This window comes from Hoplias malabaricus, chromosome X2, assembly GCF_029633855.1.
Source record: "Hoplias malabaricus isolate fHopMal1 chromosome X2, fHopMal1.hap1, whole genome shotgun sequence".
Taxonomy (NCBI): Eukaryota; Metazoa; Chordata; class Actinopteri; order Characiformes; family Erythrinidae; genus Hoplias; species Hoplias malabaricus.
In genome coordinates this window covers 23354039-23382029 of record NC_089819.1, presented here as the reverse complement: position 1 = coordinate 23382029, position 27991 = coordinate 23354039, and the positions used below count along the sequence as shown (strand labels likewise).

At 42.4% G+C, this 27991-nt stretch overlaps 1 protein-coding gene across 1 annotated transcript; it reads left to right on the top strand.

Annotated features, from left to right (window-relative positions):
• The first annotated feature begins 13 nt into the window (after positions 1 to 13).
• LOC136677193 (cGMP-dependent protein kinase 2-like) lies at positions 14 to 27991 on the top strand. The gene is made up of 19 exons (XM_066654653.1): positions 14 to 24; positions 7041 to 7531; positions 9554 to 9720; positions 10511 to 10624; positions 12134 to 12239; positions 13387 to 13450; positions 14922 to 14999; positions 18613 to 18707; positions 20012 to 20080; positions 20176 to 20274; positions 20932 to 21079; positions 21793 to 21929; positions 22795 to 22884; positions 23501 to 23642; positions 23954 to 24117; positions 24341 to 24463; positions 25849 to 25911; positions 26602 to 26668; positions 27896 to 27991. Exons 1-19 carry the CDS (start codon positions 22 to 24, stop codon positions 27989 to 27991), a joined length of 2316 nt encoding a protein of 771 aa, XP_066510750.1. The 5' UTR covers positions 14 to 21.

Sequence of the window (27991 nt, the reverse complement as noted above, 5' to 3'; positions counted from 1 at the left end):
GCCTTCAGTCTGAGGGGAAAAATGGTGAGAGTATTTTTTCAGTCATTCTTGGACACTAAAGGAGAGTTTTACTAATATAACTGTTCGAGATACAGCTTTAGTTATTTCTGTGCAGGATTCTTAGCACCTAATTCAATTACATTTTATTTGGCTGCATTTTATACGTTATCCCCGTTCTAGTAGTTAGCAGTGAGAGAAATACGGTAGCTTACTGTATATCATTTGTGTGCATTTTTAAAAAGCGGCGTGTATGTAATCTGCGGAAAATAAGAGTGTCCTTTCTAAATATTGGGAATGGATATGGTGTCCACAAAAGAAAAAGTCTTTTAAAAGTGGGAAAAAATCATAATAATAATAATAATAAAAGAATAATTTCACACACACAATAATCAAACAAACATTCATTCATTCATTCATTATCTGTAACCCTTATCCAGTTCACGGTCGCGGTGGGTCCAGAGCCTACCTGGAATCATTGGGCGCAAGGCGGGAATACACCCTGGAGGGGGCACCAGTCCTTCACAGGGCTACACACACTCACACACGGACACTTTTGAGTAGCCAATCCACCTACCAACGTGTGATTTTGGACTGTGGGAGGAAACCCATGCAGACACAGGGAGAAGACACCACACTCCTCACAGACAGTCACCCGGAGGAAACCCACGCAGACACAGGGAGAACACACCACACTCCTCACAGACAGTCACCCGGAGGAAACCCACGCAGACACAGGGAGAACACACCACACTCCTCACAGACAGTCACCCGGAGGAAACCCACGCAGACACAGGGAGAACACACCACACTCCTCACAGACCGTCACCCGGAGGAAACCCACGCAGACACAGGGAGAACACACCACACTCCTCACAGACAGTCACCCGGAGTGGGAATCAAACCCACAACCTCCAGGCCTCTGGAGCTGTGCGACTGCGACACCTACCTGCTGCGCCACCGTGCCGCCCTAATCAAACAAACAAATAAATATAAATAACTGAATGCCACAGAGCAATGTGTAAATGGCGGGAACTTAAGTTACAGTCCCAGATAAAGAAGACAAATTGTAAACTGTACTCTCCAAATACATGTATTGTTTATCACTGGTATATACTGCTTAGTAAATATAAATGTAGTGAACCTCCTCTGAGAAACTGTCCTTCAATCTTCAAACCGAACAATGGAGTGCAGTTTATACACTGTCCACTAGGGCACACTGGTGGTACACTACTGTTTGCAGTGCACTGTGGGATATTTAACTGCACTGGATATCCGCTCAGTTTTTGACGTCACTACAGTGTTGGACAGCGGTAGACTGCAGGGTACGGGGCACTACTCACTGTTTTTTAACTCTGTTGGCTATATTCTGTATCTCACTTTAATGGTGTACCTTCTGAAATGTAAATTTACTGCAAAACACCCAGCTGGAGACATTCGAGGCTATGGCTCCATCTAGTGGCAATTTTCACCAGTCAACTGACTCTTTTTATGATACAGTTTTGACAACCTTTATCATTGAGCTTCTGGAGGAAAATAATAAAATAATACAGCATGAAATGATACAGGACATGCTAGAGCATCCTCAAAAGCTGTGGCTGGAGAGGTGTAAACTTTGGAGTGGTGGAGTGCCATCCAATACTTTTTGGGATGAGTTGGAATGGTGTTTGTGGTTCAAAATCAGCACACACACACACACACACACACACACATATATATATATATATATATATACTTTTTTAAATTATTATTTTATTTTATTTATTTATTTTATTATTATTTATTTATTTTATTTTTTTTATTTATGTATTTATTTATTTAACACTCACTGTCCAGTCTCTGGGCGGCACGGTGGCGCAGCAGGTTAGTGTCGCAGTCACACAGCTCCAGGGACCTGGAGGTTGTGGGTTCGATTCCTGCTCCGGGTGACTGTCTGTGAGGAGTGTGGTGTGTTCTCCCTGTGTCTGCGTGGGTTTCCTCCGGGTGACGGTCTGTGAGGAGTGTGGTGTGTTCTCCCTGTGTCTGTGTGGGTTTCCTCCGGGTGACTGTCTGTGAGGAGTGTGGTGTGTTCTCCCTGTGTCTGCGTGGGTTTCCTCCGGTTTCCTCCCACAGTCCAAAAACACACGTTGGTAGGTGGATTGGCGACTCAAAAGTGTCCGTAGGTGTGAGTGAAGGTGTGTTGCCCTGTGAAGGACTGGCGCCCCCTCCAGGGTGTATTCTCGCCTTGCGCCCAATGATTCCAGGTAGGCTCTGGACCCACCATGACCCTGAACTGGATAAGGGTTACAGATAATGAATGAATGTCCAGTCTCTTAGACACGCCTACCTTGTGGGTCCAGCTTGTAGAAGTAAAGTCAGAGGCAGTAGTTGATCTGTTGTTGCACAGTTTGTGTTGGTTTTTCTCAAGTCTTGCGTCAGTGTTCACTGGTTGCTCAGTCCAGCAGTGACACTCAGGTTTTAAAAAAACCCTAGCAGCACTGCTGTGTCTGATCCACTCTTACCAGCCCAACACACACTAACACACCGCCACCACGTTAGTGTGACTGCAGCACTGAGAATGATCCACCGCCCACATCATACCTGTGTGGTCAGTGGAGCTGAGAGAATGGACAGTGAGTGTAGAAACAAAGAGGTGGTTATATACTTATGGATAATGTATAGAGTGCATGTTGATTTTATAACTTTGCCACTGTATGTTCTCTTTGTGAAGCATAGATGTGTATTCTGGGATAGTTCTATAGCCTGAAGCTGTAGCTCTGCTGATGTAACACACTGGCTACTGTCCAGCTTTAATACATACAGATCAATCCAAACAGCTTTGAGATCAATGGCGGAAATAATGCTGCGAATGACCTGCAAAATGGCCACGATGTCCATTCCCATCGCTTCCTCTTTAAGGCTGATTTGTGGTTTGAACAGACTGCTCAGCGAAGCAGAAATGGACATTAAATGCGTCTCTAGACAGATTTCAGTCGGAAAGGATTGGAGCTTAATGCAGTGATGAGTCTCAGGCTTTGAAAAAATCCTCTGAAGGGAGTGTGTCCACAAATGGCTGTGTGTGTATTGAACACTTTGGAGATTATATAAGGCCCTGATACAGCAGCGATGTAAAGCCTGAGTGCTGCAGTGCACCATGGTTATGGCACATCATCTTTATAATAATCAGAAAGATATTTATAACATTATTATTTTAAAAGAAATTCCAAAGCTTGAGTGTCTTTGTGAAAATAATGTGGGACTGGGTAATAACAAAAGAGGTGAGAATTGTTTGTGTGCTTTATGGCATCATCTTCATTGTCCTTCTCCTCCTTATCATATTTATCACCATCATCATCATCAGCACTGTCACTATCACGAACAATACTCCTGTGACCATCAATGAAGGTAAAATGTAAGGAGAGAAATTATCTCGAGGCCAGGGAAAACAACAAACCACAACAGACATAGAGAGTATATAATACAAAGTAGTGATAATACACTATATTGCCATCCAAATGATTGAATTCAGGTGCTCCAATCACTTCCCTGGCCAAATGTGTATAAAGCCAAGCCCCTAGGCATGCAGACTGCTTTCACAAAGGTTTGTGAAAGAAAGAGTCGCTCTCAGGAGCTCAGTGAATTCCAGAGTTGTACCAGGATGCCACCTGTGCAACAAGTCCAGTTGTGAAATGTCCTTGATACTAAATATTCCACAGTCAACTGTCAGTGGTAACAAAGTGGAAGGGACTGGGAACGACAGCAACTCGGCCATGAAGTGGTAGGCCACGTAAAATTACAAAGGTGGGTCAGCAGATTCTGAGGGGCATTGTTCGCAGAGTCAATCACTGCAAACTTCCAAACTTCACTTGGCCTTCAAAGTAGCTCAAGGACAGTGCATGGAGAGCTTCATGGAATGGATTTACATTATCATCATCATCATCATCATCCTCATCATCTTCATCAGTACAACCACTGTTATCTTCATCATTATCAGTTCTACAACCACTCCCATCATCATCATCATTTCCATTAACTGACATCATCATCTTCATTATTGTCATCATCCTCATCCTGATCATCGTTCTCCTGATTGGTTTACAGAGCTCGATGTTGGCTCAGTTCCAGCAGCAGCTCGCGGGCGGGTCAGTTGTTGTGTGAGTGACGTGAAGTGACTCGAGCAGTGTGTCTGTGTATCTGCGCGCGCGCCCGGGCGTGTGGCTGATGCCCTTCATTCACAAGCAACATCACGCGGACTCTCTGATTCTCGTCTCTCTCAGATGAAGCTCCGCGAGGCATCGTGAACGCGCAGAGGTGAGTGAACGTCTTTTACGCGTTTAGAGTCCGGAGAAAAACTTCAGTGCAGCCGTAGAATCCCGGAAATAAAACAGGTGCAGCTCTCGTTAGAGACACAACTCAACGTCCCGCAGTGTGTTTTACACTCGGGCAAGAGCTGACTTCTCTACACACTCCATGCGCACACACACCATCATTAATAATGTACAGCTATTACAGGAATATTTCAGTGTGTGTATCAGTGATGAACTGAAGTCAGGAATCAAATGCGTTCAAAACAAATGCAGAGTTTGACTCCCTTTGTTTCTGATGACTTTGGATTCTTGCTGTGAGGATTTGGTTGCATACAACCAAAAGAGCAGTTGCTGATGTCGGATGATTAGCCCTGGATCACCACTAACTCACCCCAAAGAGATTGAATGGAGCTCTTGGGCACTGCTCCACTGCCCAATGCAGGAGGCCTGTATACCCCTCTGGCTGGCACTTGGCACTGAGCATGGCTAACTGAAACTGGCGCTGCTGTTTCTCCCATTTCATTGTGTGAGCACTTGAACATAGTCAAGTTCACTTTATCATAAGCAGTGTCTACAAATTCTGGACAGATGCTGTAGCATGTTCACAGTCATGTTACATTTGTTTCACGTCATGGCGGATATTACAACACTGTGATGAATTCAGTACCACAGACACTGACTTTGAAACATCCCTCAGCACACGTCAAACAACAGCTATATTCACTGTGTGTGTGTGTATGTGTGTATGTGTATTCCATGTTTCCCTTAAGTTATGGGGACCAAAATCTGTTTATATGCTCACAAGCTCATCCCCACAAATTATATCACTGCAGTTTTAGATGAAGACTGGTTTTATGGAGGCTTCTGGTTAAGGTGAGGGTTGAAGAGGTTTTGGTCAAGGTTTGTGTTAGGCTAAGCTTAGGGTTAGTACTAGTTTAAGGGTTAGGGGTAGGGTTAAGTGTGTTTAGTGGTAGTCATTGTCAAAATGAGTTTCTCTGAAATGAATGTGAGTGAATGTAATGTACCCACAATGTATGGAAATTAACATGCGTGTGCTTTCCTCGATGTGTATGGTGTAATAGTGTGTGGGCATTGCTCTCTTGTTCGGTCAGAAGTCCATTATAGTAAACACTGTGTGTCTTGAGCATTTTTGTCTCTGAGTGGGTGGGTCCAGTGCGAAATGAAGTTTCTATTGAGGCCTGGTGCTGTGGAGGGCTACGACTTAGAGGTACAGCAACCAAATGATTACATTATTTCTACAACTTTATTAAAGGCAACATTCAGTTTTAATCAAAAAGTACTTTTTTATATGATTCTGAGAATGTTTCCTCACTCTTTGCTGCTCTCCAGTTCGTTTGTTTGCTGGAAATAATGTGTTTCTGAAGCCCCGGTGTCTGTCTGTCTTTTTCTCTCTCTCTGCTCACGGCAGAGAAATGGCATCTGGAGGTTTTTAAAGACGTCCAAACATTGAAAAGCATGAACAACGATAAGGACATTGCTCTATTCCTGCTTCATCGGTGGGTAATATTGACCTAGTTTTGGCTGTAGATGCAACCTACTCTAAATTCAGCAGAGCGCTAACTGCATGAAAGTAAACGCAGACCAAACGTGCCACAGAAATAAACAACTCCTGTAACGAATGAGTTTCTGTGCTAATTCAAACAGACAAGTTAAACGTCATGTTTTTTCTCCTCAAACACACCATTCCACTCTAAAATACAAGGATCTTCTGAATGTAAACAAACGAGAGAACTGCATTTCCCCACAATTGCAGACGTTTGCCTTTAAGTAGTGAGAATAAGATGAGTAATGTAAAATATAACAAAATAGACCTAAGAAAACTGTGATAAATTGTGCCCTTATCTTAGTAAGCCGTAAGAATGACTTTGCTATTTTGTTCCCACACGTTACTAAATGACCTGTCACAAATGAATGATCTGGTTCCCACACTATATCCAGTTCTGTCCATGGTTTAGGAATACTTATCCCACACTTTAGTAAGTTGTGGCCACACATTTATGTTCATTTAGAGGGGAAGAGACCAGGGGGGGTTGATAGGTGTGAATGTTGTGTGTGTTTCACCAGTGACTTCCCAGAAAGAATGACATCACTGAGCAGCACTGAACCCACCGGAGCCATTCAACACCACTCGGGGGCTACTGAATTATTGATCAATCCACTCTATCACTTCAGGCCCCCGGTCTCATTTAAATCTCACTCTCTGTATTTGCCTCTGTGTCTCTCTGTCTCTCTTTGTCTCTCTCTCTCCGTCTCTCTCACATTTTGGGGGATGATTCATTAACAGATAAGAGACGCCTAACCTTTGTCATCAAACAGATTTTGTGGTGTAAATGCCAGCACCGAATCTGATATTAATAAATAACAACAGCTCACCCAGACATTGTCATGAGTATCATAATTATCACTATCATACTTGTCATATAACCATCAGCTTTAATGTCATCTCTCATTTCTGTAGCCATTGGAAAGAACAGGGAGAATTTGGTATTGTACGTCTACAGCAGCACAGCTGTTGTGCATATGTTAATACACTGGTCAGCATTTTCTAAAAAACAGTTGATACAGAGTTATACACACAAACCCTTCTGTGTTAATGAAGTACAGACCAGTGTATTGAGCTTGTGATCCTAGCTATTGAGTGGATGTAGCAATAACAAAAACTGCAAACAAATAGGCATAGTTTAATGTCATACTTTCATTACTAACATGTTGTCCTCTTTGTTGTTACTCCTGTAGTTCACCAACATGGGAAACGGCTCCGTCAAACTGAATCCCTTCATACATGTCAATGGATCGGCCAAATCCAAGGTCAACTCGGAGTCAAACGGCGGTTCCCAGATCCTCAGGATGAAGGTGGAGGAGCTGGAGAGCCAGCTGAAGAAGAAGGATGAAGAACTGGCCTCTCAGCAGCTCCAGATCAAACAGCTGGAAGAACAGCTGGCCCAACAGCACCAAGCCATCGCTGACATCTCGGACACTCTGAGGAACAAGTGCCTTCAGATCAGCAAGCTCCAGGAGGCTCTGAAAAATCAGGGTGATGTGGAGCTCTTGTCTTCACCAACAAAGACCAAGTTCAGCCAGAGACTCAGTGGCCTGCTGCGCGAGACCCTCAATAAGAGAAAAGGAGCTAAAGCTGGGGTCTCTGCAGAACCTTCCTCTAGGACCTATGACTCCAGCACCATGCCCAAGTTCTACTTTGAGAGTGCACGAGTGTGGAAAGAGCCCAGGTTAGTCCTTTGGTCAAATATTTCACTAAAAGGTCTATGGTGATTAATATATATCCAGCTGCAATGCTAATACTGAGGTTATGCTGTTGTTAAAAGGAAATTCCATCAATTTTTACATTCTGCAACTGCAGGGGGATCTCATGAGCAAAATTCTCAAATCTTACCTAGAACCTTGCTCCCACAGTTTGTATTTTGCCTTCAGAGTTTAGGAAGGGGTTAACTTCAAACATAAATGAAGCCCAGATTCTGACTGTAGTCGGTGGTAGTCAAAATGGTGGTCACTGACAGTAGTCAGTGTGTGAGTGTGTGAAACTGTGCACAGGTGTGAGTGACAGGGTGAGTGTGTGAAACTGTGCACAGGTGTGAGTGACAGGGTGAGTGTGTGAAACTGTCCACAGGTGTGAGTGACAGGGTGAGTGTGTGAAACTGTCCACAGGTGTGAGTGACAGGGTGAGTGTGTGAAACTGTGCACAGGTGTGAGTGACAGGGTGAGTGTGTGAAACTGTCCACAGGTGTGAGTGACAGGGTGAGTGTGTGAAATTGGTTACAGACGATGAATAAATGAATGAATGTTTGTTACTGATTCAGTAGTTAACTGATTGCTCCTTGGTCCTAATGCATGCCTAATTAATGTGTGCCATTCAGATGCTAATCTCTACTGGGACTGTGGTGGGGAAGCTCTCATTACAGCAGGTCACTCATGTTGGCCAAATGTTCAGCTCATGAAACACCGTTTGGAGACTAATTATTTGTTCTCCATGCTGGTGTAGACAAAAAACAACTGGTGCACTTGATAACTGAGAGAAAGAGCCTGAAGAGCACTTTAATTAGGTTGTCTTGAATAATTAAGTTAAATATTCACCACAAATGCACAATACAACTGCAGTGATTGCCCAGCTGCCTTAATTTACCCAACAATCAGACACAGACTGAGCATAATGCTACATAATTATAGGCTTGTATAGGTCTGATCATTTATTGCAGTGTTGAACCAGGACAATTAGAACTACTTTATATGATCCAAAGTTTACCGACACCAGCTCATCCAGCATTTCTTCTTTGTCTCCGCTTTGATGCAGAAGAAGCTTCTACAATTCTGAAAAGGCTTTCTTCAAGATGTTTTTACAATGCAGTGCAGATCTGATTCCATTCAGCCATGAACATGAGGGAGTCAGGTCCTCATGTTGGGTGATTAGTTCTGGACCATAAACACCACTCCAACACATCCCAAAAGACATTTTCCTTTAGAGAGCACAGCTCTACTGCTCCACAGCCAGTGCTAAGAGGCCCAAGGGCCCTTTCTAGCCCATGTTTGCCATAGGGCATGGTGTCTATTTCCCTGGCATGGTGGAGTTTCAGGTAGCGTCACTGCCACACAGCACCAGGGCCCTGGGATCCTAGTTTGAACCTTGCATCGGGTCACCGTCTGTGAGGAGTTGTGGGTGTTCTTCCTGTCTCTGTGGCACCAAAAAGTGTTGGTAGATGATTTGGCTGTGTGATAATGTCCACTGGTCTGACTAGATGAGTTTGTAAAATTGTCCATAAGTGTGTGTGTGTGTGGGTGAACGTGTGATGTCCTGTAATGGATTGGCACCCTGTGCAGACTGTGTTCTTGATCCAAAACAACACGGATCACACTGAAGTGGTTACAGATGATAAATGAGTGAATGTTTACATCAGCGATGAATGTGTAAAGCAGCTGTATTCCTCAATTAGAGAAAGTGTGTATAAGCTTCTGGACTGATAGTTTATTTACTGAATATTATACTAAATCTGCTACAATGACCTCTTCTAAAGCAAACAGTAGTCTGAGGTCTTGTTAGTGCATACATCCCTCAGGGGCTTTTAGCCTTTTAGGAAACACAGAAATTATTTTTATGTTATAAAATATGTTATTTTTAGGGCAGTTTTTTTTTTAGAATCATCTTCATGTAGTTTATCTCATATTTTATTGTACATATTTGTGTAGAAAGTTAACAATAATGTCAGTGGTGTAACTTTGAAGAATGTGTGATCTGACAGTGTAAAGAAGCTCTTGACAGATGCCCTGAATAAAAACCGCTATCTGAAGAAGCTGGAGGGACAGCAGATCAAAGACATGGTGGAGTGTATGTATGAGAGGACCTACCAGCAGGGAGAACTTGTCATCAAGCAAGGAGAGCCAGGGAACCACCTGTTTGTACTGGCAGGTAGTGCAAATGCATTTTCCATGACACATTCCATGAGTTGCCCTTGTTTTTGTTGCTAGTTAAAAGGAACTGTTTGGCAAAATTCAAATGTACAGTTTTCTTTTCTCTCAGATTCTCAGCAGACACAGCCAAGGTGTCCAAATAACTTTCTTCTTTAGTTTTACATATATACAGCACATAGCCCTTGTAATTATGTATCTTGGTGTGATGAGATTTGAAAAAAAAAAAAACAGAAAGACTGGCAGATGGCTAGCATTGTGGCTAAAAGGTTTAACATCTTTTTATCCTTTTTATAATGGAGAAATCTCCCTCCAATGTTAGCAGGTGGTTTTGGTAGCTCTCTATCAAAACACCTTACATTAGTTTGGCTTATGTCCTTTGGCTGAAAGGGCTAAAATTTATTTAGTGTCCATTTTGTGCTGGTTAAAAATGGAGAAGATAAAACTGACCACTGACTAAAAATGTTAGGCTAATAGATACCACCTAGCTATTTATTAGCATGCTACGCTAGCTGTCTAGATTAACTAATAGCTGAATTTGTTTTGTGGTTGTATGATGTATGAGTGTTGCCAGGATATCTAAGATTTTGCACAAGCAAATAAAGTATAATTGTATGAATAACATACAGTGGTATTTGTTTTGAAAGAGGCAAGGGCAACATATTGAGATTTTTATTTACAATTCTGGGTGCAAGCCACAAGAATTTCCCACTCAGCATCAAGAGCTCACACACAGTGAGTGGAAAGTGACTACCCTGGACTGTTTTTAATTTATTATTATTATTATACAGATGGCAACCTAGAAGTCTATCAGAACACCAAACTGCTCACATCCATCACAGTCTGGACAACTTTTGGTGAACTGGCCATTTTATACAACTGCACCAGGACGGCATCAGTGAAAGGTAAAGTGTGTCATAGCTCTTCAGAACGGGAGATTAATTGTGTGATAGCAAGAGCAGACATTCTTAAAGGAACATTCCCTTCTTCTAAATATGAGATCAGACATATTAAAAATGTGACTAGACTAGGAAATCACCAGCAGAGATAAAGTGAAATGTGCATATCATTCTCCCACTTCAGGTAAAATGGTAGATCTATTGTTTATCCTGAGCTCAGAATTCTGCTTGGACAGCGCCGGCTACACTGGTGTCTTATGTAAACACAGTGAGTTCAGACTTGGAGGACATTTCACACTCTGACGTTTAAACACACTGCTGCCCGCAGCCATCAAATAAAGGCAAAGAGAAAATACTGGAACACCTTGTACGCTCCTGGTTTCTCTGCAGTGCAACGTTTTGGATAAATCAGCAATTTAGTTTGTTTTGGCTCAAAGAACTTTCTCCAATCAAATGACCATGATGATGTCAGGTATTTATAGAGTGGCTCTAAGAAGAAACCTGTTCATGAACCGCAATATAAACTCCGAGAAGAACACGGAGCACAAATGAACTTCTGGCCGTGTCAACCCCGACACATCAAGTCAAGATAATCATATTTGAGTTCATTCAAAATAATATTTCTGGTGTCGAGTAAGATATTTATTTAAGATGTACTAATAGGAGAAAAATTATTAATAAGACAGTAGCTACAATTTAAACATATTCTGTGATGAGTTCAGTGTGGCAGGCCGGTGCTGCAGGTAGTTTAGCTGCCACACAGCTTCAGGCTCTTGCAGTTATGGGTTCAAAACGCACACCCAGGGTCAATGTCTGTGAGGAGTGTGGTGTGTTCTCCTTTCCTCTGTGTGGGTTTCGTCCAAATGCTCCAAAGCCAATACACCATAGTTAAAGACTTTAGTAAATATAGTTGAGGCTCATTCATCTGTGTGATTTAGAGGAGTATCTCTTATTGTAGGGTCACTCCCTGCATTACATCTGGGAGTTCAGTGGTCTAAAAATGATAGGCACCCGTTTAAAGAGATGTGGAAAGTCATCGTTGGGGCCATGCCCCAAGGTAAAAGAACAGACCTGAACGCTTGACCCTCCACTGTGAGGGGGTCTGGGGGCTCAATTTTGCTGAGATGTATGTTCTAGCATGATTTGAGTCCACGTCCCCTAAAGGAAGTGGTCCCTTCCGAGATGACAATGCCCCCATCTACAGTTGTCTCAGCTGATCACTTAATTAATACCACACCGTTGGCAAACCACTTTGATTAATAAATCTTAACCATTGTAACTTCTTAATCTTGGCAGTGGTTAATCAGTCCTGTAGACTTCCCTTGACCTGACACCCTGCAATCAAACGTAACCACTTCCTAAGAACACTATTGGAAGCAGCTGTTGTTTCCTGGTGACTGGTTCACTGCAAGTTAATCTGGTCTCCAGCAGCGAGGCAGAGGTCAAGTTCTGGCAGCACGCCCCCTTTCCTCCTAACCTGTCTTGCCTCCTACTGTCTTGTTGTTGTTGTTGCAGCGGCCAGCAACGTGAAGACCTGGGTCCTGGACCGAGAGGTGTTCCACAACATCATGAGGATGACTGCAGAGGCTCGGCATGAGCAGCACCGCAACTTCCTCAGAAGGTGATCCAACAGATTAAAAACCACACCCCAGAGTCCATAATAGCCTCATGTTACAGTCCCAGCTTCCAAGGCCATCAAAGAGAGATTTCCCCAAACAAGGCGAGGTTCAACAAGAAAGAGAGACCTCAAAATTGTTGTGAAAGCTGTTAAAATTCTTTAAGTCCACTGAGAAAAATTGGCGTAGAAACATGGCTCCTGTTCTAGATGACACCAAAGCTGTAGACCTACCAAAGCTGTTTAACATCAGCCATTCATGCTGAAGTTATAAAGAGTGTTTCACACAGGAGAGCTACTTAAATAAGGCATGATGTCTGGGCAGCCATTTAGAATTGAACATATTTTAATCACCATTGCACAGTAGTACAACAAAATAACACTTAACCCATCCAAGGCAGTGAACACCCTCAGAATATCTTTTGGTGGATCAGTGGATTTACACAGAACAGGAGCAGGAGGCAGCCCTCAGCACCTAGGTAGCAGTTGGGGGTTAGTTGCCTTTCTCAAGAGCGCTTCATCTGTGAATAACGAGGGAGGAGAAAGCAATGGTCATGGGGATCGAACTGGCAACTCTTCAGTCTCAACTGTGCTCCTCAGACCTTTAGGCCACGGCTACCCCACGTAGATTGGAGCTTATATCTAACCACACAAATGTTATGTGGTAAAATAACAAGAAAAAGTTAGAATATCGCCTCTTTAAATCTGGAACACCTGGTGCCTTCCTGTTTGTATGAACCTATCAAATCCCTAAATGACAACACACCATGTGAAAACTTCTCAGATGTCAAGGTGTTTAGTTTTAGTCGATTTGGGTTCACAGGGGAAATGCACAGCCATGCCAGATAGGGGTACTTTAGGACCACGATCAGGGTCTTAGAAGTATGTTGGAAATGCCCTCCTTGACCCTATATATACAATTTTGGATAGAAACCAGGACTGGAACCCAGTGGACAGATTCTGTCTGAAGGCTAATCTAGTCATGTTAATAGAAAAAAAAATAAATGGTTGAGATAATCTAATTTGAGCTGAAATAAACACAAGTGTTCTTTATTTCCCCTGTACCAGATCTTCACTCTTCACCAGATCTTTATCATGCTCTAGAGATGCTTGGCAGTCATTGATAGCTTCTCTTCCTTTCCTAAAATTCCAGCGTTTCACTTTTGGCCAACCTACCAGAGGACAAACTGACGAAGATTGTTGACTGTCTGGAGGTGGTAAGTGAAGATCTTATCTGCTCATAGTTGATTTGATATGCGATTGAACATGAGGCCAGAAAAATGTTACACCCACCATCAATGATCCTGTTGTTGGACAGGGCAGATATTAAGTCTGTCATCTCCTGGCCCCGTTGATTGTTATCATAATTTTTTGACATTGTTCCTTTAATTATTTGACTAAGGCCAAGTGAAACGGCCCTGCGTTTGGAGGTGGATGGTGGAAGTTTTGGGGGCAAGGAGGTGGAGGGAGGGACGGAGGGCTGTGATTTGTTAAAGATGTGCGTGACAGCCAATACAAGCTGCTGACTGATTTATTCCATGGCTCTCAGAGGGGCCGAAAAAGCCAGTTTTTCTGAAAGAGTGTGGGCTTTGTCAGCTTTGTGTCAAATAACCTTCCTTGCATTCCCCACCTCCTGAAAAAACTTCAAGGACATTCCTCTCGATTGTCGGTCCCCGGGGTCAAATGGGAGAATTCTGTTATTCAATCATTCCGATGGAGTTGATTATATTCCCTCCCGAGGGGTTGGGAAGCAATGTAACTCAATAGTGGCACAGATGTTTCAGCCTGCAAAATGCAGATAATGTGGAGCTCCATCATTAAACAGTGGGGAATGGAATGTGGCGAGGGAGTCTTGGAGTGGACAAACGTTGTGGAGTTGCTGCTATAAAGAGGTCCAGGGCTCGCCTGGAGAAGCTCTCAGGGTCCGGCCAGGAGGACGCGTGCTTGGTTCGTGGACAGACTGATAGGAATCGTGCTTATCTACAGAGAATGACCAGAACTAACATGGCTTTCCGCAGCTTCCAAGAATCACCAACTGCTCTCCGATGACCACAGACAATATGTTACAGACATAGAACATGGCTGTGATGTCATAGTTATATCATATGTAATTTTAGGTATGATCCACAGTGCTGTGCAGACGGAGACCACAACGTATGTTCATTTTTCATTATCGGGGGGGGGGGGGGGTGAAAACATCATGTGTTCACTCTTTGCTCTTTTAACAGCTTCAATTCTTTACCAAGTCCTCGCAGTAAGACATTTCAATTAAACTTCAACCCTCTCTAATGCCCTGTTTCTGTGTCCTAGCTCCAAGTGCTGAGAACATTCTTTCAGACCCACAAAACTACACAATGAGTCCAACTCCCATTCTCCCTCTGGTTGGTTCCAAGCTGTGGAAAATAATGTTTAAATGAGAGATGATGATGAGCAACAAAAACATGTGTTTTACCTTTTTACTGGCAGTCGTTTAGCAGGTCATTTTAAAATTTCTCATGAATTAAGACAATGTTCTCCACAGTCATCAGGGGTTTCTGAGCAGCTCAGAGCTTCATACTGAACCACCCATTGAAAAAGAGCAGCCTTCCTGTGGAGTCTCCTCTGGGACAGTCTCTCCGGGAACGGGTCAGCAGTGACTCAATGGGAAATCAATAACTAAATGAGATCTTTCTTGTGTTTCCTCATTAGGAGTATTATGACAAAGGAGACTATGTCATCCGGGAGGGAGAGGAAGGAAACACCTTCTACATTATCGCCAACGGAAAGGTAAAAACAGACACAAGTCATTACTTTTTGGCTTTGAAATAAAGCTTAGCAATTTACCTCAGCGTGTTTTGCTGAAAGAATTGTAGCCATATCATGTTGTTTATTGCATGCGACGAAATGCATAATTGCCCAATAGTCAGTGTCATAAAAACAAGGTGTATCTCAGGAATGGTAACTTTATGGAAGAAGGAAACAGCTTTATTAACTTAAATGGATGTGAATATCATAACATTTTATATACTGGCCCATTCATCATGACCCGTTCACATAAACTTTTGTATACAGTCCGCATTATTAGCAAATTCACCTATATGTTTAGGCTCCCATCCCCAACTCTGATGTTTAACCCTCCACATACAGCTTATATCATCTGAACAGAAAAGTATGTAATGAAATGGGACACTCTGGTGCAGCATATCTATCTATCTATCTATCGTTACACTTATATAGCGCCTTTCTAGACACCCAAGGACGCTTTACAATCCACACTGCTCAGAACACTCAGAACACTCAATCCACACACACACTGGTGAGAAGTGGCAGCCAAACGCGCAAAGCCTACTCTCGACCAGAAACGACCGTCCACCTGGAGGACTGCATCGGGCACTAGGATTTCACCCAGGACAGAGCGCCAATCCATATCTGGGCACACACACACACACAGACATTCATTCACATACACACTCATTCTCTCACACACCAGGACCGTTATTAGACAGAAGCCAATTCACCTACCCTCCATGTTTTTGGACTGTGGGAGGAAATTAATGTAAACTCCACCCAGATGGGACTTGAACCCAAGATCCCAGCACTGGGAGGCGAACGTGCTCACCACTAAGCCACCGTGCCGCGCATATGAGCTTAACATCACCATGTCCAATGCCAAGCATGTACTAGATGAGTATAAAATCCCCAGCACTGGACTGTGGAGCTGTGTAATGGCGCTTTTCTACTACACGGTACATGCTCTACAGGAGTCTTCTCGCTTTTTTGTTTTCTACTACAGCGCTCAGTCACAGATCCAAGGGGCATTGGAACCTCTTCAAAAAAACGACGGCCGTTGTGAGTCGGACAAAAACAAACGTGATCTCTACTGTAGTTTGTACTTACTGTCTGCATTTTTTCAGGATCAACACATTTCTCTCTGGCCAATCAGAGCTCTGCAAGGTTTACACGACATGGTTAAGTCTTTACTCAGCTCACTTGGAACCATAAGCAAGCAGGTGCTTAAAAAAAGTGCCCGATTTCAGGTACCAGGTTTGTCTAATGGAAAAGCAAGAAAGTAGAGTGGAGGAGAGTAGGAACAGTGCAGTGGAAATTGCTATAACTCTGTTCTCTGAAGCCATGGAGCTCAATCCCATTCGTTTTCAATGAGTTGGAATTGGGTTTAGGATCCAGAAATTAATATCCAACATCAGGTACTGGTACTGCTTTTCAATATAAAAGAGTAAATATATTCCTGATATTCCTCTTTTTTACATTAATACATTTTATAATTAACTTATAATTAACCATGGAATTTAAAACAGAATGTGAATCAAATGTATGTAATTCATGACCTTATTGCTTTCTAAAAGTGGTATAACTGCAGTGTTAAAATTGTGTGGTACCTCCAACATGCATTGAACACTGTTCATTACATAACTGGCTTTGTTATGAATTACGTAATTACCATTACATGTGAAGTCAAAGTCAATTTTATTGACGTGCTTTATCACCGCAGATGTGCTGAGTGACAAACACAATAAAGATGCTCCAGAAAACGGTTCTACATTTCGCACAGAAGAACAGCAGATAACGGTGCAATAGATACAAAGAATAGATAAACAAGAATGGCATTTTTGAAAGAATTAGACCAACATTTTGGTGTAAATGGGCTATGAATGTTGCATGTTATCATCAGCTGTTATTTCTTAGTCGTCATCTGGATATTTCAGTGGTATTATAATAAGAAGAAATAATAACACTAGACGTCTAAATCCAGGGCTAAATCCATATAATAATGCCAGCCCTTTTCCGCTAGTCTTTTCTCTGATCTCTGTTTGCTGAAGGTTACAGTATGTATTATTCAGTGTTTATCTTGTCCTCTAAATCCCGCTGCCTAGAAGTTGCCCCCTGTTGCTTACCCACTTTCACTAACCATTTCAACAGGAGAAAATATGGAAACTTAGTGGAGAAAGTACTCTGCTGTGGACATGTTCCCCTTGACCTGCCTGACCCTCAGAGGGGCTGTATAGGACACTCTTGGCCACTTCTGTGGGAGGTAGAGGGTGTTAAGGTAAATCAGTAACCTGACACTACAGGGGTTAAGAGACAGAGTTCTTCCGCTGGGAAGCGACAGGAACCGTTTAGCATCAGCTCTCCGTGAGCTCTCCAGGCTCACTGTGGCCCTAATTGGGAGAGGGGGAGGACAGATGTTTTTTCGGAAGTGTGTGTGTGTGTGTGTGGGGGGGGTTGGGGTTAAGTGGCGGAAATGATGCCTCTCGTCAGCCTGTCGCCACCGTGTCCATGATGGTGTGTTGGGAATAAAACACCATTAGATTTACTCACTGAAAATCTGAGTGTCAGGTCAAGAGGGTCAGTCACGGATCAATTTACAGAAGCGAGGAGGATGCAGATGTCTCATTGTGGCTGTAGAGAGATGGATAGAGAGATAGATAAGGTACTTTAAAAGCAGCTGTTTGTGGCCTCCAGCTGATTCTATTCTTCTGAAATCAAGGGTATATACAACGCAACATGGTCCCCCTTTGCTCCAGTAACAGCTCCTGGTGTTTTCGCACTAGGTGTAGGGACATTGCTGTGAAGGTTTGATGGCATCAAGGACATAGCTAAGGTCTGTTATTGATGTTAGATATTTAATTTTGGATCATTAGTCAGTGGACACAGCATCCTACATTTCTTACATGCTTTTCTATGGTAGTATTTAACAGTGCAAAAATGTGTCTACAGTCTCAGTGCTTTAAAGGGCACTGATTCTACCCCATTCCCACATTGGCTCTTCATGAAAAGTCTGAATACTTTGGTCAAAAAACCACAGTAATCAACCCCCACAACAGTGTTCTCCCACATCTAAACAGCCCTGTTCAGAACGGCCACTTTCAGAGCCTGTTCCTTTAAATGATAATAAGCCGCTCGCCCCGACGCCGAGCGCACAGCAGTGAACAGCGAGGAGCAAATTTTTAAATTTGTTTTTGCTTGGTTCTCTTTCTACTCTGTTTGTGTTTTCTTCGTTTTTCCTTGTCTTTGTGTTCTCACATAAGCGCTGGTCCAGCGCTGTGATTGGAGGAACTCAGTCGAGGGGTGGAACAGTTCTAAAGTGCACACAGACTACAAAGGAAGCAGCACAAAATCAGAATGGCTCATTTTATCCCATGTTTTTGGCTTAGGCAAATTACAGAAAACAAACTCAATGGTCTTTTTTTACATTGTGTGGGTCCCCAAATTGATGCACACATGCACTGAGCATGTGATTTATTATTTTTTTTTTACAGACAAATTGTATAATATGTCTATTATATAATATTTAAAGAGGCTGAATGCAATAATCAAAAAATATTTGGCCATACAGTATATGTAAAGATAAGTGTATTCTGGCTGATGGTTTGCTGCCCAGGTCAAAGTGACACAAAGCACAAAGGACCACGAGGACCCACAGGTCATCAACGCCCTCCAGAAAGGAGACTACTTCGGGGAGAAGGCCCTTATCAGGTATTTTCCTTCAACCACCTGAGAAAACTGAGCAATACCTTAGCAACCACTATGAATACAGTATGTATGGCTTAGTAACAACTCCACAACAACTTGATAACACAGCAACTGCTTAACAACACCTTAGCAACCACTGTTAATATTGTAGAAACATGTTAGCAACACCTATTAGGGTTGCCACATCTGAGTATATGGTGAGGGGGACCAGCACGCTACGCCTGTGTAGGTGCGGGGAAGAGAACACTGATGCAACAGTAGAATATATGTTTATGTAAAGGTGAATGAATATGTGAATGGAAGTGTGTTTTCACGAAAAACCGGGACAATAGGCGTCCCGAGAAGGATGAATAATTTTCCGGGACAGTCAGTTAAAGGGAACAATCCTGGGAAAACCAGGACATGTGGCAACACCTATCCACCACATGACATATATTACCATTAGCTTAGCAACCACCTAGCAACATGCTAGCAACTACCTTGTATAGCATAGCAATCAAATAATAACAGCTTATGAACAGCCTTGTATATCACAGCAATAGCCTAACGATACCTTAGCACCCACCTTGACTAATATAGCCACTACCAACATTAACAAGCACCTAAGATACTATCGCAAATGCCTAGCAACAGCAGCACCTTGGCAAACACCTAGGACACCATATTTATTATCTAGCAACTACAGTACAAACCATGGCAACAGTGTAGAAACGCTTTTCAGGTCAGTTTAGAAGTTCCTTCATGAACATTACCCATGTTTTTTTTTTCAAAATCTTAAACATAATAGGACAAAATTTGTGTGTATTTGAAAATATTTAAAATATTGTTGTTTATATGTAGCGGGTGAAACTTTTCACATTTACATGGTTTAATACAGTGGGTTACGAAGCTGCATACCAAGCAAAAATCTAGGTACCCAGCCCATGTAACACACCATATTACAGTAATAAGAGTCCTCATTCAAGACCCCTAAAACTGCATTAGCTCAAACCTGTGAATGGATTCAAACTGTAATCTGCTCTGAATAAGTGCATCTGCCAAATACCATAGATGGAAATGTAAAAAAGGTGCACGTAATCTACTTTTAAAAACAGTTTTATACTGAACCTTTTTTCCCCAGAACTTCTGGAATGATTAATTATTTTTATTATGATCCTGTGCATGTATTTGTGAAGTATTTATGGATGTATGTGTCAGTGGAATGTCTCTTACTGGTTTATTAAGCTGATGTATCATTCCAGAGAATTCCAATGTTCCAATGTGGTTTTACTCAGGTCTAAATGCACATTTCCCACTCTTCTTTCCAGTGATGATGTGAGGTCAGCGAATATAATTGCAGACGAGGATGGAGTAGAATGCCTCGTCATTGACAGAGAGTAAGAACACAGACTTTCCTTTTCCAGCAGTGTGACTTAAATGGAGCATATCTGAGCTTTATGCTGTTTCTAAAGAAATGTACGTTTACCCTCAGGACGTTCACTCAGACTGTTGGAACCTTCGAGGAGTTGAAGAAATATCTTCAAGGTTATGTTGAGACTCTGGCTCGTGACGACAAGAAGAGAAATGCCAAGTGAGTGGTGATCTGGAACTCTGTGTGATAAAATCTCCTGCTCTATGAGCTACAAAGGTTTGATTAAGACTCGCGTGCTTCATATGCTATCGTGAGGCTGTTAAATCCAACTCTGCCTGCCCCATGAACTACCCAGTAAACAAGGAACATCCCTGGGTCTAAAAGTGGTCTGTCCGTCAAGGACATATTTTAAACATCAATGGACGTCCAAAATCCATCTTAATAAGTTAGTTAAGTGGTGACCAACCGATAACGTCAGTGGACGTCCAAAATACGTCTAATAGTCGTCTTTTCAATGTCTGTGTTTGGACGTCTTTTCAACTTTCATTTTCAACCTTAAGAGAACGTTGATTAGACGGCAGACATTACGTTGTTTCAACGTTGAATCAACAGCTAAATGTTTACTAGGTACCATGGCAGTAGAGGGGTGTTTATTCTCACATGGCCTGCACTGTGAGCAACCGTGGGGCAAGTAAAATGTGCTATACTCATGTTGCAAGCTGACACAGTCCTAATTCCACCCTGCAGTTTCCACCTGTTTGCTATCTGATCAAACAATACCAAGCTAGTATTAGTGCAGCCACCCCGGGTTATCAAACAACATCATACAAGAGACAGCGATTATTATTCCTTAAACCTTTCTGGTTTCTCTTGCAGGCGTTCAGGGAGCAGCACTCCTCCCAGTTCACCCCTGTCTCTCGACCGAATCCAGCTCAAAGATAAAGATATTACCTCCTCTATATCCTTCAGTCACCTGGAGATAATCGCCACTCTGGGGATCGGAGGGTTCGGCAGAGTTGAACTGGTCAGAAACACATCTGCAGTGGTCTCTCACATTTTGACTCTGTGGCTTAGTTTAAAATGTAACATTTAAATTTCAGCTTAACTTTTTTGGCCCAACTTTTGAAACATATTCACAGTGCTGTCTTTTTTACATATTGTGACATAACGTGAAAATCTCAGCTCTCATACACAAAGCTTGATGAGGAAAAGAGTAACAGAAATGGTTTACAAGAGCTAGAAATAAGATGCTTTTACAGTAACGTTTTTTAGTGTAAGGGGCAGTCATGGCCTGGTGGTTAGGGAACTGGGCTTGTAACTGGAAGGTTGCTGGTTGCATCCCCATGGACATGACTGACGTGCCCTTGAGCAAGGCACCTAACCCCCAAATACTCCTGGGGTGCCGTGGCTAGGGCTGGCCACCGCTCCAGGCATGTGTGCTCACTGCCCCCTAGCGTTCACTAGTGTGTGTAAAATGTTTGTTTCACTGCATGGATTGGGTTAAATGCAGATAACAAATTCCTCTGTGTGTGAGCACAGTGGCCAATAAAGTGATTTTAATTCTAACTCTAATTTGGATGTGCCTTGTAAGTTAGCATGTGCCTTTGCTAAAATAAATTTGTAAGTATATTTGTATATCTGTAAATATATTTTTGGATTTGAGGAATAAACATATTGAGGAAAGATGTTTGGAGTAAACATGTCTTTTCACATTGTGGTAATGTGCATCCTCCACAGGTTAAAGTGAAGAATGAGAATGTGACCTTTGCCCTGAAATGTATTAAGAAGCGTCATATTGTGGACAACAGACAGGAGGAGCACATCCACTCAGAGCGGAGAATCCTGAGCGAAACCAACACTCCCTTCATTGTTAAGTGAGTTTCTCTCTGAGAATAATAGGAGCTTTATTTTGGTGCTGAGCAGCACAGCAATAAGATCCTGAATGTGATAAACTGCACTCTATCGTCGGGTTTGCTCCTACACAAGGACTTGTCCAATTTTTCTTCTGAAATTATGAATAATAATAAGGAGTTTGTCCCCAATCTTATAGTCTCCTATGTGAACCTAGTGTCCACAAAGTTTTGGACACATTGTGTAGCTGTTCATTTTACTGAGCGAATATGATCTGTATGTTTATAGATGTATTTTATAGAGAGTAGAAACATCAAATCAAATTAAATTCATTTGTATAACGCTTTGGCGGCACGGTGGTGCAGCAGGTAGTGTCACAGTCACACAGCTCCAGGGGCTTGGAGGTTGTGGGTTCGATTCCCTCTCCAGGTGACTGTCTGTGAGGAGTGTGGTGTGTTCTCCCTGTGTCTGCGTGGGTTTCCTCCGGGTGACTGTCTGTGAGGAGTAGGGTGTGTTCTCCCTGTGTCTGCGTGGGTTTCCTCCGGGTGACTGTCTGTGAGGAGTGTGTTGTGTTCTCCCTGTGTCTGCGTGGGTTTCCTCCGGGTGCTCCGGTTTCCTCCCACAGTCCAAAAACACACGTTGGTAGGTGGATTGGCAACTCAAAATTGTTCGTATGTGTGAGTGAATGTGTGTGTGTGTGTTGCCCTGTGAAAGACTGGCGCCCCCTCCAGGGTGTGTTCCCACCTTGCGCCCAATGATTCCAGGTAGGACAGGTCCAATTCAGGGACCCACCGTGACCCTGAATTGGATAAGGGTTACAGATAATGGATGGATAAAAATACAGAAAGGTGTTCGTCCCAGTAACTGTTTTTTTCTTTTCTTTTCTAGACTGTACCGCACCTTTAAGGACAGTAAGTACGTGTACATGCTGTTGGAGGCGTGTCTGGGTGGAGAGATCTGGAGCCTACTGAGAGACAGGTTAGTTTACTAGCAATAATTTGACCTGATTTGACAGTACTGCTCTGTTTGGTGTTAGTTTCATAGAGAATGGATTAATAGAAATGTTCCAATAGTGTTTTTTACAAAAAAAAATCCCATTCCCATAACTCGCAATAAAAATACATTTTTTTAGCGTCTCCTGTAAAGTTCTGTGTTTCTTTACATAGCCATTTCTATAACTATAATTCTAGGCTATATCTCCATCAGTGTCTGTATCTATATGTCTACATCTAAATCTATATATCAGTAACTGTCTACACCCTGATGTCCTGTGGGATCTGTAAGGGGCAGTCATGGCCTGGTGGTTAGGGAACTGGGCTTGTAACTGGAAGGTTGCTGGTTGCATCCCCATGGACATGACTGACGTGCCCTTGAGCAAGGCACCTAACCCCCAAATACTCCTGGGGCGCCGTGGCTAGGGCTGGCCACCGCTCCAGGCATGTGTGCTCACTGCCCCCTAGCGTTCACTAGTGTGTGTAAAATGTTTGTTTCACTGCATGGATTGGGTTAAATGCAGATAATGATGCCAATAAAGTGATTTTAATTCTAACTCTAATTTGGATGTGCCTTGTAAGTTAGCATGTTCCTTTTTTAGGGGAAGCTTTGATGAAAACACCACTAAGTTCTGTGTGGGATGTGTGACTGAAGCATTCGAATACCTCCACAACAAAGGAGTCATCTACAGAGACCTGAAGCCTGAGAACCTCATGCTGGACTCAGAAGGATATGTAAAACTGGTGGGTAAGGTTAATACAATGCTCTGACTGTTAGAGTTCATGACATGCACATTGAAGAAACCAGCACTGATAAGTTTGCATTTCAAGCAATTTTATTTAGTCCTCCAACTCGTACAGATTCACGGTAGCGTTTGAAGAAAGTGATTTTAACAATAGCATCAGCACAATTTGTTTGTTATCTAAAACCTGGCTGAAACATGGTCACCTATCATGAGCGTAGCAATATCCACAACACTACACTTGCTAGATTTTGCTGGTAACTGGTTTATACTGGTTTTTCAGTACAATGTTTGCTTTATTTTCTCCTTCAGGTGGACTTTGGCTTTGCTAAGAAGATCAAGTGTGGTCAGAAGACTTGGACGTTCTGTGGGACTCCTGAATATGTCGCCCCTGAGATTATTCTGAACAAAGGCCATGGTCACAGCGTGGACTTCTGGGCACTAGGAATCCTCATCTTTGAGCTTTTAACTGGAAGGTTTGTATTAATTAACTCTTCTCACTTGTCTGGAGCTACAAGACTAATCTGATTAATGCTCTTGTGACTGGAGGCCATCGGATCCTTACAAGGAATGCCTCAACTTCTAGGATAAATCGTTCAAGTCAATAACCAATATTTCAGAAGATTCCCATTTGTGTGTGTAACTTATTAGCGACTGGGATTTCAAACCTAATTTTAAAAATCCAAACTCTTCCCACAGCCCCCCCTTCTCTGGTTCCGATCAGATGATGACATATACCTTCATTCTGAAGGGCATGGAGAAGATGGACTTCCCAAAGAAGATCTCCAAGAGGCCAGGGGACCTTATACGAAGGCTCTGCAAGTACGATGGTCAAGAACAGCTGATGGTTTATGGCGGCCCAGAGAGTCAACTTACGAAACAAAAGCTAGGAACATTAGAGTTTTTAGGGAGAACACATATACATCATGAGACAGGGATTCTCCTCTTTTTTTTTTGGAGTTTGGGGTGCTGATGGACCCCCAGAACAGACCTGGGTGTTCATATGAACAGAAGAGTAAATATAATATATTCATGTGCTGCTGTTTATTTTATTATCCAGTTAACAACAGCAAAAATACATTATTAAAAAAATTTATACTAGCAAGTGGGCCTTCTGGAGGGGAATGCTAGTAATATATTGCAGTTCTCCTGTAACGGTGGGTGGACTGAAGGAGTTGGACGCAGATTGAAACAAAAGAAAACCAAAGAACCAAGCAAGACTAACAGAAACAGACTCAGAATGAATCTAACACTGCCGCTAAATGAAAAGAAAACCAGGGAACTGAGTTTAATTTTGATAACAGACAGGAACATGTATAACAACAAGACACTGTAGAACTACACAAAAGGACTACAAACTGAAATAAACAAGAGACTGACTAACTAGGACTAAATGCTAACAAACAAACACTAGAAAGAACAAAACTGGATCCCAAACTAAAAGCTAACAAGAGTCTCAAACAGGGAACTAAACCAGCTGCACAGTAAACTAATGTTAGGACAAAGACACAGAGCTAAGGCCTGGGAACTCAGAACAGGAACATCAAGAGCAGCCCCAAAAAGGAACCATGTCCACTAAAGACAACACAGAAACAGGGGGCTTATTAACAAGAACACAGACAAGAAACGCATGGGAAGGATAATGAGAGCGCAGGGCAACAAAGGAGACACAAGTGAAGACACTGATTACAAGGCGGAGCTCCTCAATCACATGACTGACCAGGAAACAAAACCAAAGTGGGAAAACAAAAATCAGTGAAAGAGCGTGACATCTCCTTTAAAGCAACACTAGGTTGTATATTTACCTTATAATTACATATTCAAAAACACTGTGATGCTCCTCTGACCAGTAATGGAGATAATACAGCCTCTGTCAATGCTACTCTGGGCTCAGCACTGCAGAAACTGCACTATGTAAATTAGAACATGACCCCCCAATTCCTCCTGATTTCAACACAGTGCTGTAAAAGTGAGTAAAACTCTACAACTCTAAGGGGAGCCCAGAGTCAAAAATACACAATCTCACCTAGTGTTCCTTTAATTAATGGGTTCTCAGCTTTTGTTTACTTTGGAGTTCGTGTTTGGACTCTTTTGGCCACCGTAGCTGTTTTTATTCAAACGTAAGATTATTTCTTAGTGTGGAAAAACAAGAACAGTGTGGATGCACATTAAAGCACCCAATTTTGTTTTCTTCTTCCTTTCCACAGACAAAACCCCTCAGAGAGACTTGGGAATATGAAAAATGGAATTACAGACATAAAGAAGCACAGGTGAGGAGAGCATCACTGAGGAGAAGTTTCCACAAACTTCTGTGGAACCTCAGGACGGCACATAATGGCCTGATGAGATTTGTAGTACTCATCCCCTGAGAATGGTCTGATAACAGACAACAGCAATTTCTTCTCCTCCAAGTTGTAAATAAAGAATAAAGGTGGAATCTATCAATGCTGTCAGAACCGGGGAGAGATGGTTGTCTCTTGGGGTGCTGGGATCTAACCTCACCTCAGATCACTCTCTGTTAGGAGTTTGGTGTATTCTCCCGGTGTCTGTGTGGGTTTCCTCCTACAGTACGATGGCTGTGTGTAATTGTCCGTAAATGCGAGTGTGTGCTTGATGGGGTGAGTGTGTGGCGCCCCGTCCAAGATGTGTTCCTGCCTTGTGCCTAATGACTTTAAAGATTAACCCTGATCAGGATGAAGTGGTTACAGAAGATGAATGAATGCACAAATGAATGAATGAGTGTTGGAACAAATCCTTGTAAATGAAAAAGAATAATTTCTTGATGAATTGACCAATGGAAACACTTTAAAGACCATTCATCTCAGTTGAAATTTAGGGATGTTTTATGGTCCTCCTGAACATCTTCAAATTAGGAGACACTAGGTTTTGATTCTGACTGTGATGTGCAGTAATGTACAGAAACCATCTGTGTATTACAGATGTCTGTGTTTTATCTGTAGGTGGTTCACTGGTTTCAGCTGGACCGGTCTGAAAGCCAGGACTTTGAGCTCCCCTCTGAAAAGAGAGGTAAGAAAACTAAAGCTTTCCTGATGTGGAGGAGCATGGTTAAAGATTTACTGTCTTTAAAAAGACTGCTAGAGACTATTTATGCATTGCTCTAGGCGTGATGGTCTACCGTTTCTGGACAACTGGTCCTTCAGCATTTCTTCTGAAATTAAGGAGTGTATTCCTTTATAAGGAGTGTAGTGAAGGTGAAATGTACTTTTATTTTCAGCAGTAAATCAAACCTGTATCCACACACACACTGCTGCATTTCTTCCTGCCATTCCTAACCAGCAACTTTCTGATCCCAAATCTGCTTCTCGAACCTTTGGGCAATCGCTGGTTTTTGCACGCAACCCATTACATGGAGTGAAAACAGACATTACTTCTAAGGGGAGAACGGTTGTTAGCTTAGGATAGTGTTGTGCAAGCGCTTAATGCAATTCTGTTATTGATTACGCAGCTAATTACACATATTGATTACATAGTGCAGGCTAGATGAATCTGGGGACATGTTTTGGAGGGACTTCCCATTGTTTGTGACATATTTTGTGGCAGTTGAGTGTCAAAGGTCATCAACAGATGTGTATTGCCACATTACATCCGGCCTGCACGGCTATATCTGAGTCTCTAAGCTGTTTCTGAGTACAGAGATAACATTTGCCCTCTCTCTGGAAGGACAGGATGGCCCTCCTTCCCCTGTCAGTCAGCACTATGACCTCCAACACAGGCATCTTTTAGCTGATAGAGTAGGTGTACAAATAGATCATTTTTTTGTAATGTATAATTGTGATTCAAAATTCAAACTTTCTCCTGCTTTTTCGTCATTTTGTGGTAACTGTTGCATTGAAAATTACAGTTTTATTCAACAAAAAAAATCTTTATAATATGGCGAATGAGTAGAATTTATTGGTCACTGCATTTGTTATGAGTTTCATCAGGAAAAGCATGTGACCAGTGTGTTCTGTTCTTGGGGATAATAGTGTACCCAAAATGAGATGATGATCTAAAGTATGATCTGGGCAGTTAGTTAGTGTTCTCCTCTGAGCATGTTGAGCCGTTAAGAGGCAGCAACTCAAAACTAATTTTAAAAACTAAAACTAGTTTCCAACATTTCTGAGGAAGCACGTGGAGATCATCAGTCTCCGGGCTTAATGGTGTCATTCATGGGATTGGGGAGCACATATGAAATATAAATATATATATAGGCTCCAAGGATCAAAGCTAATATTTGTTTCTTGCCCTCGTTAGGTGAAAGGACCTACAGACCATAGCCACTTTGACAACTACCCTCCTGAAGACGAGATTCCTCCTGATGAACTCTCGGGTTGGGACGAAGACTTCTAG